The sequence below is a fragment of the Spermophilus citellus genome, assembly GCF_964194105.1.
Source record: "Spermophilus citellus genome assembly, chromosome: 12".
In the NCBI taxonomy this organism is placed as follows: domain Eukaryota; kingdom Metazoa; phylum Chordata; class Mammalia; order Rodentia; family Sciuridae; genus Spermophilus; species Spermophilus citellus.
In genome coordinates this window covers 12,746,148-12,766,402 of record NC_138198.1, presented here as the reverse complement: position 1 = coordinate 12,766,402, position 20,255 = coordinate 12,746,148, and the positions used below count along the sequence as shown (strand labels likewise).

Genomic DNA, 20,255 nt, shown 5'->3' with positions numbered 1-20,255 from the left:
TTGTTTAGTTATCTATTTACTTTTTATGTGGTGCTGAGGATCAAACCCAGGGCCTCGCAAGTGCTAGGCAAGCGCTCTACTGCTGAGCCACAACCCCAGGCCTTCATGATAGTTTTGAACTGAGAAATTCCACCACGCGGCCTATGCAATGGTTTCATTAATGAGGTTCTAGGCATAAAGTTAGCTAGATGAGATCGAAATAAAACACACAGACTCAGTTACCTTATTTATATTGCTAGGTCCGAGACGGCTCCCCTCTCTGGTTCCCTCCTCTAACCGCCCAGCAGGGCAGCAAGGATTACTCAGGGCTAGCAGGAGAGAGAGAGAGTGAACACGCCTGGGAGTAGCCTTTTATTGGGGAACAAGAGATTCAGGGGAGAATTCCATCCAATGAAGGTTGAGGGGGTACCGCACTCCAAGGTCAGGGTCAGTGATTGGGTCCCCGGGGTCAGTGGTCAGGCACACCCCCACACGGATGGGCTCTCTCATCAGGAAAGGGCCGGGAAAGCTTCGACACAGCCAAAGCGCCTCAGACCCTTAACGGGAGCCACCCAATCACGTGTCAGAATGGCTTCCCACATATCCCCCCTTTCTTTTCCTAACAACAAGGCGGCAGTTCACTCTCTGGAGTTTCTGGATTCTTGATTGGAAGACTCGCCATCCTATAGTTACAACACAAAAGAGAATTAACAGCAAAGAGAATAACCCAATAATGTACCAAGCGGAGTGTTTAAGAATATTTCCAGGGTTGAATCCATTTAACTCCTTCAATATTTGGTTAGCCAAAGAAGAAGGATCTGAAAAATCAGCTCTATTATTTTGAATGTCTTGGATATGGTGATGAAGTTCCAGAATATCCAAGCTATTATTACTATTTTGCCAAATACCTAATAAATGGTTTTTAACCTCCTCCCAATCCCAGAGAGAAGCATTGTACTTGGCAGCTGTAACACATACATGCTTATAATTAGCATGGCATTTAAGCCTTTCTTTAAATTTCAAGGCTGAAAGTTCATTACCTATGTCTATAACAGTCGCCTCTAAGGCGTTTAATTTAGTTTCAATCCTTTCATCAATATTTACTTGATTACGCAGAGCCTTGGAAGTATTTTGAGCTAAATTATTAAGAAATTTTGCATGCTGAATATTCTGAGACAATGTCAGAGACGCAGAGACAGTTGAGGCAATAAAAGAGACCAGCGCTAACACACCAACAATTATGACTCCAATAGCACGTTTAGGTCTTGTTAGCTGGGCATGAATTTGCTGCAAGACTTGTAGACCAGCATCAGCATACCATGGCTCTGAAATATTAGCAGGTAATAAAACAAAAGAGGGCTGATGAAGTATCAGCACTCCTTTTCCTCCATTATACCTAGTAATACAATTGGTTAGGTTGCACTTATTACAAGTAACAATATATCTGTCATCTATCCATTTAACTCTTACATTTCCAATAATTAAAACATAAGGAGATTGGACACAAGCTCGTAAGCCATAGCAAGATCCCTCTTTACAGTTCTTTTTTTTTTTTTTTTTTTTTTTAAGAGAGAGTGAGAGAGGAGAGAGAGAGAGAATTTTTAATATTTATTTTTTAGTTCTCGGCGGACACAACATCTTTGTTGGTATGTGGTGCTGAGGATCGAACCCGGGTCGCACGCATGCAAGGCGAGCGCGCTACCGCTTGAGCCACATCCCCAGCCCCCCCCTTTACAGTTCTTGCCGACAAATTTTGGCAAAGGTTTATCTGTAAAATGTAAATATTCTGAGGCAGCAAGTAAACGCCAAATATCTTTTTGAGCACCTCCTTCACTATAAGTCAAAATATTACTAACAAATCCTGCAGGTGTCATAGCAGAATTTTTTCGTAATTGTCTCATCAATTTTTGGAGACCAGTCTAAAATATACCCACTATCTTTAGACACCTTATGTTGTACAGGAAAGGTATTCACACAATCCATCCATTTAGGAAAGGTGCCGATCTCAATTATAGAACTATTTGGACAGTGGGGTATCGGTGGAGGTTTTGCAGAAATGACTGGCTTGTTATGGGAAGGTCCTATCTTAATTACTGATCTAGTATTAGGTTTTAAGTCTCCATAAATAGAATTATTTGTCAGTCTAGGTCTACCAATCGCTGTCTTTTCTTCGAATGATACTTTCAGACAGCCAGCATGTTTATCATGTGACCAACACAAAGGTAATTGGGCACTGTAGCCAGAATAATTAAATCTAGTCACATGATTGGGAGTAATATGAGTATCTGTAAATCCTCCCATCATGAATGAGTCATTAGTAAATACTGGAATAGATTCTCCAGTCCACACAGCTGGGTGTACGAGGGGTGGATCTAGGAAATATGTCCAATAAGTGTCTACTTGATTCCCCTTTACCTGACAGCCCAGTAGGGCAATTACTGTCGCTACCATCATCACTGGGGTCCTGCTCTTTCCTAGGCGTCGAAGTATTCGGGAAGCCTGGGTTGTTAGCTTCTTCACATCTTTCCACGAAATCAGCTTTTCGGCTGGTTCAATCTGGTCTTTCTTCATCTTTTTCCGATATCTCCTCTTTCTGGGTAGTGGCTCCTCCGGGTCGATCCTCAGTCGCTTGAATCTGGGTTCTATCTCTTCCATGTCTGATAGCACGTTCAGGCACCCAAATAGGACGGAAAGAGGTTTCTGGGAAAATACAAGCATGACCTCGGCGCCACATTATCACTGGGTCCAGACCCTTCCACTGACCAGTCTGTAAATCTTTCCACAAAACTCTTTAGGCAAAGGGCCTGTTACTGAGGGAGACATTTGTCTCTCAGCAGCTGTGTGACCTTCTGTGTCACAGTTTAGAAAATTTAAAACAAACAAGGCATGATTAAGGCTATTTTGGGGAGTCACAATCCTATTCCCCCCTTTTAATTTTTGTAATTGAAGCTTAATAGATAAATGAGCTCGTTTCACAATGACTTGACCTTGGGGGTTATAAGGAATTTTTGTTTTATGATTAATTTTAAACTCTTGGCAAAATTGTTGAAAAGAAGAGTTTACGTAAGCTGGAGCATTATCTTTTTTAATCTACATAGGGCACCCTAAAACGGAAAAAGCTGCTAAGCAATGAGAAATTACATGTTGAGTATTTTCCTTAGTACGTGTTGTGGCAAAAATAAATCTAGAATAAGTGTCCACTATGACATGCACATAACATTGCTTACCAAATTGAGGAGTATGAGTTACATCCATTTGCCATATTTGATTTGGTTTTAATCCACGGGGATTTACCCCTGATGGCAGAGATGGAGTGTGAATAACACACTTAGGGCATTGGCTTACAATCTGACGAGCTTGTTTTCTGGTAATATTAAATTTTTTACGTAAGCTAGAAGCATTTTTTTTTTTTAAGAGAGAGTGAGAGAGGAGAGAGAGAGAGAGAGAGAGAGAATTTTTAATATTTATTTTTTAGTTCCCGGCGGACACAACATCTTTGTTGGTATGTGGTGCTGAGGATCGAACCCGGGCCGCACGCATGCCAGGCGAGCGCGCTACCGCTTGAGCCACATCTCCAGCCCCAGCTAGAAGCATTTTGATGATGCAAGGAATGGGAAGCTAGTGCACAGTCATACGAAGACATCTGTTGACAAAAAGCTACTAACTTATCAATTTTGTCATTACCTGAAACTAGAGGTCCAGGAAGATTAGTATTGGCACGTATGTGTCCTATGAAACATGCGTACTTTCGCATTAGCACTGTCTTTTGTAAATTATGAAATAATTCAAATAACTCCTGTGATGAAGTAAACCCAATAATTGAAGTTTCAATATTTTTGGTAACTCCGACTGCATATAAGCTGTCAGAATAAATATTTATAGGCTCATTTGAAAAGTAATCTAAGGCACAAATCAGAGCTTGAAGCTCTGCTCTTTGGGCAGAAGTATAAGAAGTTTGAATTACCTCTGTGTGAACACGGCTATGGAAACCTGCTTTACCTGAATTGGAACCATCCGTGAACACCGATAAAGCTTCCTCTATTGGATGAGTACGTACAATTTTTGGAAAAATAAGTGATGTTAATGATGCAAATTGTACAATCTTATCACGAGGATAATGGCTATCTGTCTTGCTGGGAAAATCAGCAAAAGCTATCTGCCATGAGCTAGAAGTTTGAAAAAGCCAATTAGTTTGTTGAACAGAAAATGGAATAATTATGATATCAGGTTCAGATCCAATTAATTGTAAAATCCTAGTTCTACCTTTAATTACTAATTGAGCTATAGAATCATGAAAAGGAATTAATGTTTTTTGAGGGGAGTGGGATAAATAAATCCACTCAATCACTCCTAATCTTTGCCATATGGCTCCTGTTGGGGTATGTTTAGTTGGAAATATTAATAAATACACTATTTCTTTAGGATCTATTCTAGTAAGCTGTGCATTTTTAATTGCATTTTCCACTCTCCTTAAAGCTGTTTTAGCCTCCAAGGTTAGCTGACGTGGAGAGGTTGGAGAAGGATTTCCTTGTAATATCTGAAATAAAGGACTTAACTCAGAAGTAGTTAGTTTTAAGGATGGCCTCAGCCAATTAATATCTCCTAATAGTTTTTGAAAATCGTTAAGGGTATGTAACTCCTTAACTCTTATCTGAAAATTTTGAGGACGGATTGTACGTCCTTGAATTATCTGACCTAGATATTGAAAAGGAGACACCTTTTGAATTTTTTGAGGAGCTATACATAAACCCATTGCTGTAAGTGAAGTCTCTGAGTAAAAATTTCTGAAAGTACTTCTGGATTAGCATGAGCCAATAATATACCATCCATAAAATGAATAATATATGCATCAGGAAAGCTATTTCTTATGGGATCTATTGCCTGATCAACGTATTTTTGGCACAGTGTAGGACTATTACGCATTCCCTGGGGAAGTACCTTCCAGCAATATCTTTTAACAGGTTTCTTAAAATTAATTGCTGGGACAGTGAAAGCAAATCTTTCACAATCTTCAGGATGTAACCTTATAGAGAAAAAACAGTCTTTTAAATCTATTACCATCAAGCTATAATCTAAAGGGATGGCTGTGGGGGAGGGAAGTTCTGGCTGTAATGATCCCATAGGCTGAATTGCATGATTTATCGCCCTTAAATCCTGTAGTAATCTCCAATTTCCTGACTTTTTCTTAATAACAAAAATAGGTGTGTTCCAAGGACTAAGCGTTGGTTCAATATGACCAGCCTGAAGTTGTTCCTCAACTAATCTATGAATTATTTTAAGCTTTTCCCCTGAGATGGGCCACTGAGAAATCCATATAGGCTCCTCTGTGAGCCAGGTGATTTTTTCAGCTGTCTTAGGGATCGGGGAAGTACCCAGGGCCCCTAGTAAAAATTTTGGTTTGGAGCATTTACTAATCTTTGTCGCGGAGACTGGCTTGTAAACAGATACTCTTCCTGAAGGGTCTCCTTATCATCTCCAGGAAAATACCTCTGATTAACTTCCTCAACTGACCTTATAGAGTTTGGAGTAACTAATAACAATCCCATTTTGGCTAAAATATCTCTTTCCCATAGGTTAGCTGGTAAAGACTCTAATACATAAGGCTTAAATACTCCACTGTTCCCATCGGAATCTTCCCAATGGAGATAGTTGGCACTTTGAGCAGGCTGTGAAACCTGTCCTATTCCCTCCAGGTTAGCTGGTGCTACATGTAAAGGCCAGTTCCTAGGCCAGAATCTACTAGACAATACCGAGATATCAGCCCCTGTGTCTATTATCCCTAGGAAATTTTTATTATTAATTCTAAGTTTTAATAAAGGGCGTTCTTGCCGTACTAACTGTGACCAGTATACTCTGTCCAGCGGTTTAGAAACTGAATCTACCGGCAGATGCCTTTCTGAGACACAAGGCAGTAATATTAATTGAGCAAAAGTATCCTTTGGGGTAAACCTTAGGGCATAATTGGATTTTACAGTAACTTATAATTGTCCTTTAAATTTTGAATCTATCACACCAGGTATTACCTCAATGGCTCCCTTTAAATTATTATGTCCCCAAATTAAACCTATAGTATTATCAGGAAGCGGCCCGAAAATCCCAGTAGGGATTTGTTCTGGCCCCATTTCAGGATTTAATTCAACTGTCTTTGAAGGTCCTAAGAAAACTGTCTGTGATCTCTGTCCCTGTCCTGGTAAAAATCGCGGACTGTCCTGGTCGGCGCCAGTGACGTCACACTCTGCGACCTCCCCTGAAATTCCCTGTATTGTTGCTCGGCCAGGGGAGCTTTCTAGGACTCGGAGGTTTCTCCTCTATGATGTTGCTCTCTACAATCTCCCTGCGGGCTAGCCTGATCTTGCAAGTTTAAGTTCACATTTTTAACCTTTGGCTTGGCCCCTAGTGCCTTTGTTTTTAAATGGCTTAAGGGAAAGGGAATTAACTTAGCCTCAGGCTGATTTTCCATTTGAATAGACTTAACAGCTCTTTGAATGCCTTTTAAAAGGTCTTCAGGGGGCCACGAACTCTGGCCCATATATTCAAAAAGACAAACTTCTAGAGCCCTCCAAGTTTTCTGAATATTTTCTATGCCTCCAGGTAGTTCATTAGAAAGACAGACTCTCTGTAACTTTCTTCCTAATTTCTCCCAAGTAAGTAAATTTGGAGATTCTTGTTGACAAAACCAAGGACAATATTCACCTACAATCTTTAAGAATTGTAATAACTGAGTTTTCTTTATCTGTTTTCATTTCTGATTAATTATACTGTCTAAAATAGATACATTTCCTTATCCGTAGAAGTTGAATTTCCCATTTTAAGTAATTTAACATCTCTTTCCTTCAATATCTCCAGGTACTTTTGTGACCCAATTTGTCACCTCTTCCTTTATCTTTATTTTTATCCTTATCTTTATAGCGCGCTCCCACTCAATCTAACTAATCTAGAATGCCCCCCTCGTGGGCGCCAATTCCACCATGCGGCTTGCGCAATGGTTTCATTAATGAGGTTCTAGGCATAAAGTTAGCTAGATGAGATCGAAATAAACACACAGACTCAGTTACCTTATTTATATTGCTAGGTCCGAGGCGGCTCCCCTCTCTGGTTCCCTCCTCTAACCGCCCAGCAGGGCAGCAAGGATTACTCAGGGCTAGCAGGAGAGAGAGAGAGAGAACACGCCGGGGAGTAGCCTTTTATTGGGGAACAAGAGATTCAGGGGAGAATTCCATCCAATGAAGGTTGAGGGGGTACCGCACTCCAAGGTCAGGGTCAGTGATTGGGTCCCCGGGGTCAGTGGTCAGGCACACCCCCACACGGATGGGCTCTCTCATCAGGAAAGGGCCGGGAAAGCTTCGACACAGCCAAAGCGCCTCAGACCCTTAACGGGAGCCACCCAATCACGTGTCAGAATGGCTTCCCACAAGAAATGTATATTCTAAGAATTGAATTCATTGAAGGGAGATTTATATACTTTATAAAATTCTCATTTTCTCTTAAGATCCAGTAGTTTTTTCAGAATAGCAGCAGCTAATCTTAGGAATTTATGTACATGAACTCCCTAAAAAGAAGAATTTAACATTTAGTTTTGTTGAAAATAAGCAATTATAAAATAGCTTAGGAAAAACTTAGGTCTAAATTCACTTTCAACATTGAGTAGTGATTGTGGTCAGAAGAGGCAGTGATATGTACATAAGGTATGGTCTTTATTCATGTATGTTTTTCATAAATCAGTTTTTTCTCATACTTAGGTAGAAACAGAAGAGAAAGGTGTTCTTAATTTTGGTGACTTGACTTATGGTGGCTGGAAGGCTCTACCACTAAAGCTGATAAACAGGACACATGCCACTGTCCCGGTCAGACTGACCATTAATGCTGTGAGTATCAACAGAGTAGGAAACGTTACAGAGGACGTGGTTTGGAATTGTAGACTACTGATACCCTTGGCTGATTTTTTCTGGTGGAAATAAATTGTGTTGTTGAGGGTTCTATTGCCAGAGATAGTGCTGTGGCTTTACTGAACTTGACCCTTCTGTTTCTGAATAGAACGCCTTAGCCTGGTGCTGCTTCACCTTTTCCAAGGAACCCATCCATGCTTCTCTGAAAGCTGCTCCTTATGCCGATGTGATTGCTCAGCTGGCAGCCCCCTCTGTGGTCAGTCATGTGATGCCTGCCAATCAGGAAGGACAGGTAGGCTAGGCGGGTTGAGGACTGGCTCTTCTCTCATGAAGACTTTATTCTTATTTTAACTAGTATACACTAAAATAATAATAATAATTCTTTTTTTTTTTCTGTTTTGTAGGATCCTGAAGTTTTGATAATTTGGGTTCTTTTTCATAGTCCAAAGAAACAAATTGCTTCTTCAGGTATCACATTTGTACTTTGTGGGAATTACTTATATCTAAATAAACTATAAATTTCAAACTTATTTTCTCTCTCATTAAAAGTGACTATTTTGACAATTGTAAAGAATTTTATGTTTAGAAAATGGGCAGATAGTATGATATTTTGGGTCAAACCTGTGTATTTATGGGTAACCCAACCAAATGTCACAGAAAACCTGTGGGGGGGTTCGTTCTCTCTCTCTCTCTCTCTCTCTCTCTCTCTCTCTCTCTCTTTCTCTCTCTCTCTCCACCCCCCACCCCTTTCCAATCTTTTCTGTTTCTCCTTTAATTCTTAAAAAAAAACCTCTTGTCTAAATCTTCTTGTGTCCCCTAAGGGCATTGTGTTGGCTGATGAGGGCATTAGGATTAAATAACTCTAGTCTCTGAACTAAAAGAATGAACTTTTGTAGAGATTCTAGACCCTGCAGAAGAATTCTTGGCAAGAGTGGATATAGAAGTTGACAGCCCAAACCCTACGCCAGTTCTTAGTAGTGTGGGTCTCCGAGCAAGAGCAGGAGTGGCTCGAATCCATGCTCCTAGGGACTTACAGGTACCTCAGTTCCTGGCTGTTGCCGCTGTTTTGTGTGCCGGCTGATGCACTGAATCAGGACCATTTTGTAAGCGTGGGTTTTGTCCTGTCCTTTAGACTGTGCACTTGCTGGCTGGTGTGAATTCCTCAACAAAGCAGTACCTGCCTTTGAAAAATGCTGGCAATATTGAAGTTTACTTAGATATCAAGGTAAGAGTTTCTTTCATTCGATCTCTCTTTTGACTGTAAAGATCTCACTTCTGAGGCTGCAGGACTTCCTTTCCTGGCAGAGCTTAAGGGTCAAACTAGAGAATCATCTGTGTTGTGAGAGCTGGGTGCCGCTGGCAGGCAGCATGCCCCAGTGCTCTTGTGTCAGAGCCTGATGTCCTGAGTTCAAGAACTGGCTTCTGACTAGTGCTGAAAAAAATGTGTGTGTCATCTCGTGGTGAGATAGGATGGAGAAGATTGGTCCCCACGGTGGACGTGAGTTGAGACCTGTGGGTAGACCTGTGAGAGGGTGGAAGGACTGGGCTTTGGGGATAGAAGGGAGATAGGTTTGTTATGGAGGAAGAAGGAGAAAAAATATATATTCTTCAAAAGAATAAATAAGTTGGGACAGTGATGGACAAGGAAGAAGGGACAAATAACCTATCATAGTGAGAAGTGTACATAGGACAAGCTTGACTGAGGGTGGGCTGCACTTGGATGAGTCAACACTGAGCGATGGCTATGATTATTCAGGTCCCAGGACCAGGAAGTCGCTTTTCAGTGGATCCAGAAAATTTATTCCTTAAGCCTGGTGAAGAACATGAAGTCCTAGTTTCATTTATGCCAAAGGATCCCAAGGTCTGTGAGGAAAGGTAAGGTGAACATACTTATGTGAAGCCCTTACTCATGTCACAACAGCCACTTGCTCCGACATACTTCACCTGGGGCCTGAATGCAGAAGTATGTGTCTGATAGAGCTCTACCTCTTTTTCTTTAAGCCTCAGATTTTTGTTGTTGTTGTTGTTGTAAAAAATCTTGTTTTAAACCAACTGAATAGAAATTAAGAAATTACTATTTTGAAGTATATTCTGACAAAAGTAAATAATAAAACATCAATATTGGTGTTTATCAATTTTGATGTTTCTCATTAATTTTTTCTTTTTCTCCCAGGAAACCTTTAATTGACCTTATTAATTTAGTACTATTTCCAGTCCCTTTTCCAGGCCTGTGGTTTTTTGGCCCCCAAATCATAAGCAAATATCAACTTATAGCCAGAATACCACTATTGTTTGTATTTGAACTTGAGTGCATAAACCTAGCTTAACACATACCATCTCTGAGACTCATTGCTTGCCGCCTACCTGGGGTGCAGTCTGCTGTTGGGACCCTGCAGAAGAAGCGAGCAATCTGGCTGTACCAGTGTGAAAGCTTGTATCTGGAATGCTTGCCCTAAACTCCCCTGGGCAAGTCCCTTCTGGGAAACTTTCCTGACTTCCCAAGTTTCTCATAAGTTGTATCCCCATAACACCATGACTGTCTCATGTCACCCCATGTGAATGTGATTGTCCCCTTTCTCTGTCTGCACTCTTTTCTGGACTGTGAGCTCTAACGGCAGGAATATCATGGTACCCCTGGCACCTAGCTCTGTTTCTTGGATAAAGAAGCACTTAGAAAACAGTTGCCAAAAGAATGGATACAGGACACGTGACATAGATTTTTCTCTTTGTTAGGATCTTGAAAATATTTGTACAGCCATTTGGACCCCAGTATGAAGTTGTGTTAAAGGGTGAGGTGGTTTCTTCAGGAGGTAACCCTTTGCTGCCAGGACCTTGTGCCTCAGATGTTCCATTGATCTTGTCCAACAGGCAGTTTCTGGCCTGGGGAGGTGTCCCACTTGGCAGAACACAGTAAGTGTGCACGTGGCCATCCACGTTGCTGAGGATTGCTGATTAATGTTGTTCTCTCCTGGGTGATTATGACCGTGTTATTGTTTCTAGAGTTGATAAAGCTATCTTATGTTCACTTAATCTTTCTACTCTGAATTTTCATGTTTGCAGTACAAAATTTTCCTCTTTTTAAAATACATCCCAAAGAAATAAGTTTGAGGTTTTTTTTGGCTCTTCAGCAAATTTTCTGCTGATTACCAAATGTAAGCAGTTAAGAGCTTGTGGGTTCCTTCTGTGGAAAGGAAGGGGGGGAAAAGTAGAGATGTTATCAACTTGTTACAGTCTTGTTTGTGAATGTTTGGTGCTGCAGTGTTAAAGACTGCAAGGGGTCTCTAGTGGAGCAGATGCGTACTGTTTAATCTCTGTCTTTGATTCTAAATAAATTTGTAAAGAAACAACTAGAAATACATAAATTAATACAACTATGAGAATAAAATTAAAACTAGTACACATCATAATTAAGATTAATTTGCATGTAATATATTTAGTATATTAAGTGTTTCCCTTTATAAACATAACAATATAATCAACTTTGTTTTTTACAAGCCTCAAATTAGTAAACAAATGCTTATAATGACTTAATAATGACTAGCCTGAGTGTTTACTCTTCCATATTTTGTACTTTTGTGTTTTTCCTTAAATGTCTTACACATACGCTTCCATGGTACCTGAGAGATAAGGAACTCCTGGCTGAACTTCTACTCTGATTGTGAAGAAATTGCTTTTTAAAAACTTATTTCGTTAGTTCTGAAAGGGTCTGCTTGAACCTCTTCACTTGCAGAGTTCATCCATGCCTTAGTTGTCTCTGTCTTGTTACCAAAGCAGCTTTCAAAAAGACGAGTAAGATGAGAACAAGTGGAAAGTGACTCCTGTGGGAAGTAGGAGGAGGTGATGTACAAAGGCAGGGAGAGCCCCAGTGCCTGCCGAGGCCCTGTGTGTCCCCACCCCCGGTGGGCTCAGGCCTGCACTGACAATCTGCCCGCACTGTGGAGAACCACACCATCAGTTACCCGGATCCCAGTGTGCAGAAGTGAAACACAGACTGGTTACTGCCTGGGAGAAGTATGACTCCTCCTGCCCTAGCTTTTGAGATGTACCTCCCCATAGATCTGTGCAGTACAATGAATCTCACAGATAAACAGCAGATTCAGATACCATTTCCAGAGACCCCTCTCCCACTTAGTTGCTTCCGTGTGGTCTGATAGTGGGGTGCCCAGGCATGGTACAGCAAAGCATTTATCTAGGCCTTGCCAGATCCATGTAATTGCAGCTTGAAATGGTTCAGGTCATTTCAAGAATGGGCAGTCTATGTATTCTTCAAGCACCTCACGGTAGACATTTCTCTCAGCCAGGCTTTTGGCAGTTAATTTGAAGTAATGATCCCTCTCCAGCAGCTCTTTTGCTGCTGGTCATGTGTGTCCTTGTGCTTTTGCAGCCAGCTAGATGGTCAGAACTGAAGAATATGTTGAGAGCAAGGCTGAGCAAGGCCATGTGCCTGTCTAGAAAGCTCTTCTAGCTCTCTGCAGTTGAGCATGAACAGTGCCTACATGACAGAACGTCCCTTGCTTCCCCAGACGTTGACTTGTGGTCTGCTGTAATACACATACACACAGTTGTTTGAGGTCCTTAAGTAAGTTCTGTGCTATGGAAGGCAACCAAAATCGTTTAACTGTACACTACAAACATCAAGACGAGGGATGCTACCTGACAACTGTACTTATTAATGTGCTTCCGAGTTAAGGTGGGGGCTGTAATGACACACAGCTTTTGACACACAGCTTTTCTCATAGCTGATCTTATCTGTTAAGTCAAAAGGCAGAAAAAAATTGAATCATTCTTGCACTGATCCTGAAGATTTTTCTGTCCTGTGAGAAAGGTTGTAATAAATAATCACTGTGGTAGGGATGGCTGTTCTTAAGATCCAGCCTCTCCTCAGATGCCATGCCTTCCTGAAACCTCACTTGCAGCTTTCCAAAAGTCGAATTAATGTGTGCTGAGTTATTTTAAAATAAAAAATATTTAAATTGGGACTGGAGTTATGGCTCAGCGGGAGAGCGCTCACCTAGCATGTGAAAGGCCCTGGGTTCAATCCTCAGCACTACATAAAAATAAAAATAAAGATATTGTGTCCAACTGCAACTAAAAAATATATTTAAAAAAAAAACTATAAAAAATTAGTTAAATTGAATGTGAGCAGTGTGTTGCCCGTGCTTTTGTCCTTGTCACTGGTGTTTCTGCCCTAGTGTCTTCCTGAGTGAGAGGCCTTCAGACTCTCCTCGCTTCATGGCTTCGCTTCCTTATGGAGAGTTCTTGTGCTCCGACAGGTGCAGGGAGCTTCAGTGCAGGAGTGTCCCTTACTTACAATAGTTGGGTAGATAAATTTGCCTCAACTGGAGGAATGTGCCAGTCCTGTGGGAACTGCTCTACCTGAGGTTGGTGAAAGCTGGGCTCTGAAAACAACATCCCAAGCATTAGTGGACATGAAGCTAATAAGCACAAGGTATTTTGTGCTGCACTTAGTGAATCTGTGGATTCTGTAATTCTCCTCACCCTGTTTTTGTGTCCTGCATAATAGAAAAAAAGTTTTTCCATCACAAATGGTGCATGCTGCCCCTCTGTGAGGGTTTTATGACAGAATTCAGGATAAAGAGGCACATTTATTGTCTGCTTAGAAAGGAAACTTCCTGTTTTTCCCCCACCATGAAATGTGCTAGGAGGCAGTTGAGGCTGTGCTGAGAGGGGGCAGATCATGTGTCTGCTGGGACCCCCATGCCTCCCCTCTTGTAGGAGAAGGTCCTGTTGCAGAATGTGGAGTACAGAGGACAAATTAATAAATGATAATGTTGGGGAAAATGTGATTAAATTAATGGACTTCGCTTCTGTTGCAGAAAGGAATGATAATAAATTACAGTTGTATTTTCCAAGCATAGAATGATCCAAAGATAGTATTTAATATCAAATTTTGGATTCCTACTTAAAATCTTCATTTTTCCACAATCTGCTTATTTATTCTGGTTTCTTTCTTATATGTGTGCTTAAACACTTCAGTCCTTTAGATTTTTTCCTCATTAATTTTTGTGAATTCCTTGAAGAATAAAGATATTAATCCTTTTTGTTTGTGGAATTCCTATTTTAAACTGGAAACCGAGTTCTCTTCCCCTCAACTTGTTAACTCTACTTCTTAAAATAATAACTGTTTCTTTAAAAATTAAAAAATAAGTAAAAATGAAAGCTTTACCAAGTAGCATTCCTCCAAGTCAGTCTTCCCTAGGCAACATAGCTATGGGTTGTTTTCCTAGGGGTGCGGACAGCTGGAGCTCAGTCTTTCCCTTTGAACACCAGGTGGACAAGGCCTAGACCACAGCTTCCATGTTGAACTGCTCATCTTTACATTTTGGGTGAAATAGGGCTTGGCCTGCATACTCGGTATTCCCCAATGGAGAGGCAAGTCACATGGTTTCAGAAATTCAAAGGGTTTCCTGCCAGCCAGCTGTTACTCACATGTTTATTTTCCTTGCAGTGGAACTTTTTAAAAGCAGGATGAATTCAGCACACTGCTAGGAGCACTTGTTTGCCTGAAAGCTAAATTGAGCCAGATATTCCCCTTAGCTGTGGCATTGACTTAATGACTGAATTTCTTCAGTGATGTTCATTGATTTTTTTATAAGGCAGACAATATGACAGAGAAAAGGCCCGCCGAGGAGCTGTAATTGGAGAGAGATTAAGCCAAAAAGCTCATCTGCTAAGGTGACCCCCATGCCTTCTGTTTTCAGAAGCGAGGGCCCAAGACTATGAGGACGACACTGGCCTGCTAAGATGGTGTATGCCACCAGCGCAGGTCTGCAGATGCCACGGTTGGTTTTGACTGGCTTTATTTTTGATAGTTGTAGCATTTGAAACATGTAATTGTTTCCAGACTTCAGAAGCTGGCATTGAGAAGTAACTCCACATCCATGGCCCAGCACTTGCGGCTGCTTATCAAAGGACAGGACCAGGACTGCTTTCAGGTCTGTAGAATGCATGGCCTTTGTTTTGCCCCGTGTTTTGTCTCCATCCAGACACTCACATATGCAGGCAGGTTTTTTACATTTTGTATTAGTGTGTTTTGTTTGTGCTACTATTTTGTTTTATGCAGTGATTATTTTTAAATTATAGCTTCAGAACACTTTTGGCTTAGAAGAGCGATTGACCAGTAACTGTGAGATCAGAATGCAGCCAAAAGAAGACGTTGTAATTTCAGTATTATTTGCACCTACTCGGTTATCTTGTATGTTGGCTAAACTGGAAATCAAACAGCTTGGAAATCAATCACAGCCAGGCATTAAGTTCATGGTAAGATAACTCCATTGCTTCTTTCCTCACAGGCAGTTTTTGACAAGTTGTAACTATTGGTTGGCAAGTTATATCATCCATCTTTTACAAGCAAGTTAGGGACAATTGTCAAGTTATAAAAGCAACCAATTAAGTATTTGTATTTTCTAACGTTTTTAGGTGTCATTTCAGTTTGAGGATTTTGAAATGATTCTGACTTTTTAGGAACACATTTTTTGGTAAATCCAGGTAGAGCTTTGTTTAAGATACTGACTTTCCAAGTAAATTTTTATCTTTTCAATTGGCAGTCTGTCTGGTCTGCTGTAACCAAATGGGTAAATTTATAAACATTTAAATTTGATGGAGGTGTCAGCAGATTCATTGTCTTCAGAGGGTTGCCGTCTGCTTCAGACATGGTGCTTTCATGTTGGGTCTTCACATGATGAAAGGAGCAAGGGCACTCCCTTTGTATTTGTTTTATTTATTTTTCTTGTGGTACTAGCGGTGGATCCTAGGGCCTGGTGCATGCGAGGCAAGTTCTCCACCACTGAGCTATATCTCTGTCCTGCTCTCATCCGCTTTTTAATGAGGGCACTATTCCCATTTTCAAGGACAGGGCCCTCACGTAATTCAGACACTTCTGAAAGGACCTCACCTCTTAACACTGTCATTTGGAGATTAAGTTTCAACATTCAAATTTGGGGGGACACTGACCTTCAGACCATAGCAAATATCTATTGATAGAATTGCTAGACTCTTTTGTAAATATAGAGATACAAGGACAAGTTTTTATATTTTGCCTATTCCCAGCATAATTTTTAAAAGCGATTTGAGGCTGTTTACATAACTACATTCAGAGCAACTAGAGATAAAGGGAATAAATTATTGAGGAAAGAAAATAAGAGCCTAATAGTCAGTGCAACTTGAGCTGCATGCTATTGCACACCTTCACACCGCACAGTCACCTGGCAGTGGGGCTGGGACCGACAGCCACAGAGGGCATGTGATGATTACAGGATTGGCCAGAATAGCTTTGTTTGACTCTGGCATTGACTTCTTCTGTGTGGAGTCACTTGATTGGCCCCACGGTGGGCAGAATTGTTTAAAGACCTAAGAGGTTGTTTTTAAACATGGCATCCGTAAATGTGACAAAACACTATGTACCTGAGTGCAAAGCTCTCTAATAATTTGGTTTCATGTAAAGATAAAATTTGGTTAGTGGAGAAGACCAAATGGGCTGTGTTTTAAGGTTATCCTGATTATTTTTTGAATAGTTTTCAGGTTTACTAGCCAATGTTTGAGGTTATTAGTGAAGAAGATTCCCTAGAGAACTAATAACTGGTGATTTAGGGTAGAACTATTTGATTTGACAGTCACCAAGCCCATGTTTGGGTTTGACATACTCTTAAAGAAACCCAGGGTCCTTGTGGGGTTTCTACTGAAGTCAGTGACCACGTCATCTTTTCATAGAGGTGGGCTGAGTAGGGCTCCCCGGGGGCTTTATTTCACAGGAGCATCAAGACCACAAATAGGGTGTATGGATAACACTTCACTGACACTTCTCCCCTGGACAAGGGAATCCAGGGAGCCATTCCTGTCTGTCACTTAGGCTCACCGTGAGTCAGTCCCTTCACTTTCTCTGACATGCAGCAACTTGTCATCCCAGTTTTTTTTGCAGAATTATTTAGTAGTTGAAAGAATTATGCAATAATACTCACATACCCTACCACTTAGATTGTAAAATCATATCTCACTCTGTCTCTTTCCCGGATTTAACCATCTATCAGTTCATCTTTTTTTTTTTTTTTTTTTTTTTGGATACCGGGATTTGAACTTGGGGACACTCGACCTCTGAACCACATCCCCAGCCCTGTTACCATGTAGCTATCAGTTAATTTTTTTTTTAATTATTGAGTGCATAGAGAGCTATGCACTCAGGTACATAGTGTTTTGTACATAATATTTTGTATTTTAATTAGGCACAGGATCTCACTGAGTTGCTTAGAGCCTCGCTGTTGCTGAGGCTGGCTTTGAATTCGAAATCCTCCTGTCTCAGCCTCTCAAGCCACTGGGATTACAGGCATCCGTCACCATGCCCGGCTGTTGCAGTTCATCTTTTTTATGCATTTCAGGGTAAATTACAAATATCAGTATGTTGAACCCTAAAAACTTCTTAAGCAAACATGTCTACTCTAATCCTTGGATCATTCCTCTGTCATCTAGGCTTGGCTTTTGTAACAGTGAAATGATTATTTTTAACGTACTAAAGGGCATGTAATTTTGCAACTCTTTATTTTTCCTTTATGATAAGGTTTTTAGGGGCTGGGTTGTGGCTCAATGGTAGAGAGCTTTCCTGGCACATGTGAAGCACTGGGTTTAATCGTCAGCACCACATAAAAATAAATAAAATAAAGGTATTGTGTCTGTCTACAACTAAAAAATATTTAATAAAAAAAACCAGATAAGGGCTTTATATAATGCTGGACTGGATGTGGGGTAACTTCTAGCCCAAGTACGCAGAGACACATGAAATCATTCTGTATCATCTTCTGACTATAATTAAATCTGCTTTCTTACATAAAAATAATTTTGTATGTGTATATTCTTTTAGATACCTTTGTCTGGATATGGAGGAACAAGTAATCTTATTTTGGAAGGTGTTAAAAAATTAACTGATAGCTACATGGTAACAGTGAATGATTTAATACCTGGCAAAGAAAGTAAAGTTGTTGTTTCTGTCCGAAACACCGGCTCTCGGGCAGCTTTTGTCAAGGCAATAGGTTTTAAGGATTCTCAGAAAAAAGTTTTGCTGGATCCCAAAGTATTGAAGATTTTTCCAGATAAATTTGTGCTCAAGGAAAGAACACAGGAAGTAAGTACAAAAGTCTCTGCCCTAAAAAATTCAACTCATTTGTAGATTAATAATGCTGTATTTTATGGTCAAAAGCTAAAATAGTATTTGGAAGTAATGTAGGCGTTGAAGTGCTAGTCCAGTCTTCTTGGAAGTGCCACATGTATGCAGTTGTGTCTGTGTTGGACATTTAGGCTCCTAAGACTGTTTATCCAGAGTGAACTGACTTACTCAAGAAAAATACTTAATATTCACTTCTGATTTTTCTTGGCATTAGGATGTTACTATAATATATAATCCGCCAGACAGAAAGAATGACTGTAAAACTGCAACAGAACTGTCAACTATATACTTCTTTGGTGGAGATGAAATTTCCAGACAGCAGTATCGAAGGTAGATTGCTTCCTTTAGACAATGTTGGGAATTTTTCAGTGGAAATAATGAAGGTGTAAATGATATGATATTTGGGATTTTTAACATACTTCACTGTGTGCTAGTGAACTGGCAAGTGACAATAGATCAGTGTCAGAGATTTTAAGAACCACTGAGAGTATACTGCATAAACATACCAATTTGGAATATTTCTGGGAATTCTGGGAATTATTTGAAAGAATTATATTTTAGAAGTATGTAAGATGTCTGAACTTCAAGCTGTTGAAAGCATGTACTTCTGTAGAATTTGATATATCTAAATATGGTTTACTATGCTGAACTTCTGACAAATTTTAAGATTTTGATCTAGGTCTAGGTGTGATTTAAACATAAGTTACATCCTTAGGTGTTAAATTCTGGAATATTTTATTATAAAATTCCGTTTCTTAGCCTGGAGGACCTGATTATGGGACATGTGGCGCTCATGACACTCATCTCTTAGTAGAAGTCATTGGCTGCAGTATGGCATGCAGTAAATACGCAGGTTTCCTTCAAGCCCTGTGTACTCTGCTTTGTTTTCTTCTCAAGATAATTTGGGAAACAGTTTAATTTTTAATTTGTTCGGGCTTATTGGAATGTTTGATAACAAGTAGTTAGTGGTGACTTGCTATAGGATGCTGGAACAGGCCACATGTGAAAAGCTCACCTTGGAACCTTGGCTTTATTTATTATTGTAGAAATAGAAACTGACTTTTAGAGAAGTCAGATTGCCAAGTTTTCTGGATTTTTAAAATTTCTGTCCAGTGGGATATAGAAGTTGGTGTATTTGTTTCAAACCTTTCTTTGCCAAAAATTTACATCAGTGAGATTTCCTTCGGTTATGAGCATCTGGGAGTATTATAAAATAATTTACAGTTGAGTTTTCATTTCAGAGATCTCTAGAAGAGCCTAGAATAGGTATAGTTAAGTTTTTCCATGTTCTTTTTCCCCCCATGTTCTTTTTTTGAGACAGATTTCTGACAAATTATCGTTATCACAAATAATGAAAATGTAAGACCTGAAAAGAATCTAATTTTACTATTCTTTTTATTCTTACATTAGAGAGTTCTTGTTTTGGTATAAATATTTAATGGAAGCTAGTGATTTTACTACCACATGTACTTTACAAAACAGATTTTTTTTTTAAAAGTACTTGTGTTAGGAATTAAAATATGAGATCTCTAAACTAATGTGATGTGCTGTTAGTAGGTCTTGCCAATGCATAAATGAAGAGACTATTTTAATACATCAAATTATTTTGAATAAAACTCTTCCCTGGCAGAGCCCTGTTGGATAACCCAGGGATTGTAAGACAGATCCTTCCAGAACACAGCGTGCTGCACAGCGTGAATTTTGCTGAAGTGTTCCGAGATGAGATGCTAGTCAATGAAGGTAAGCGTCTCAGTGTGTCTTCAGTCTCTTGGTCACTTCATGATGTCATCTGCATCATGATGTGGCCAAAGAAGGAAGATGTTAATTGGATGTGTTAACAGGCTGAATTTGAGCCACAACTGTGCTACAGTGACTTGGAACAAATGGTGTCACTGAGACTCAGTTCTCATTTGTCGAGTGGGAAGAATGGCATCTAGCTTCTCATCCATGGAGAGTTGTTCTGAGGATCGTGGAAGAGCTTTGCCTCATCAGTGTTCTGGGTGTTAGTAATATGTCCCCACACGTGTTCTGTGGGTAGGCTTGTGAACAGGGCAGAGCCATTGGTAAGCCCAGGTTATCTCATGTCATAAGTGTGAACTTATGGTCATGTTGAGGGCTGTGGGCTCCTGTGCCTACTGTAAGATTTATGAAGAATTTGATGGTAGTAAAACATTCAAAACAGGCATGGGAACTGACTGTAATCTAGGTGGTGGGCC

At 40.2% G+C, this 20,255-nt stretch overlaps 1 protein-coding gene across 7 annotated transcripts in view; it reads left to right on the top strand.

The window, feature by feature from the left end:
* The window catches only part of CEP192 (centrosomal protein 192), a 111,951-nt gene that overhangs the window by 66,643 nt on the left and 25,053 nt on the right, over positions 1-20,255 (top strand). For all 7 annotated transcript variants that reach the window (XM_081262572.1, XM_081262568.1, XM_081262570.1 and 4 more), the window contains 12 exons: positions 7,719-7,844; positions 8,014-8,157; positions 8,270-8,333; positions 8,762-8,901; positions 8,998-9,090; positions 9,622-9,740; positions 10,599-10,775; positions 14,731-14,821; positions 14,970-15,146; positions 17,737-17,997; positions 18,254-18,369; positions 19,670-19,779. In XM_081262572.1, coding sequence (XP_081118698.1) covers positions 7,719-7,844; positions 8,014-8,157; positions 8,270-8,333; positions 8,762-8,901; positions 8,998-9,090; positions 9,622-9,740; positions 10,599-10,775; positions 14,731-14,821; positions 14,970-15,146; positions 17,737-17,997; positions 18,254-18,369; positions 19,670-19,779 — 1,618 coding nt within the window. The remainder of the gene's footprint in view (positions 1-7,718; positions 7,845-8,013; positions 8,158-8,269; positions 8,334-8,761; positions 8,902-8,997; positions 9,091-9,621; positions 9,741-10,598; positions 10,776-14,730; positions 14,822-14,969; positions 15,147-17,736; positions 17,998-18,253; positions 18,370-19,669; positions 19,780-20,255) is intronic.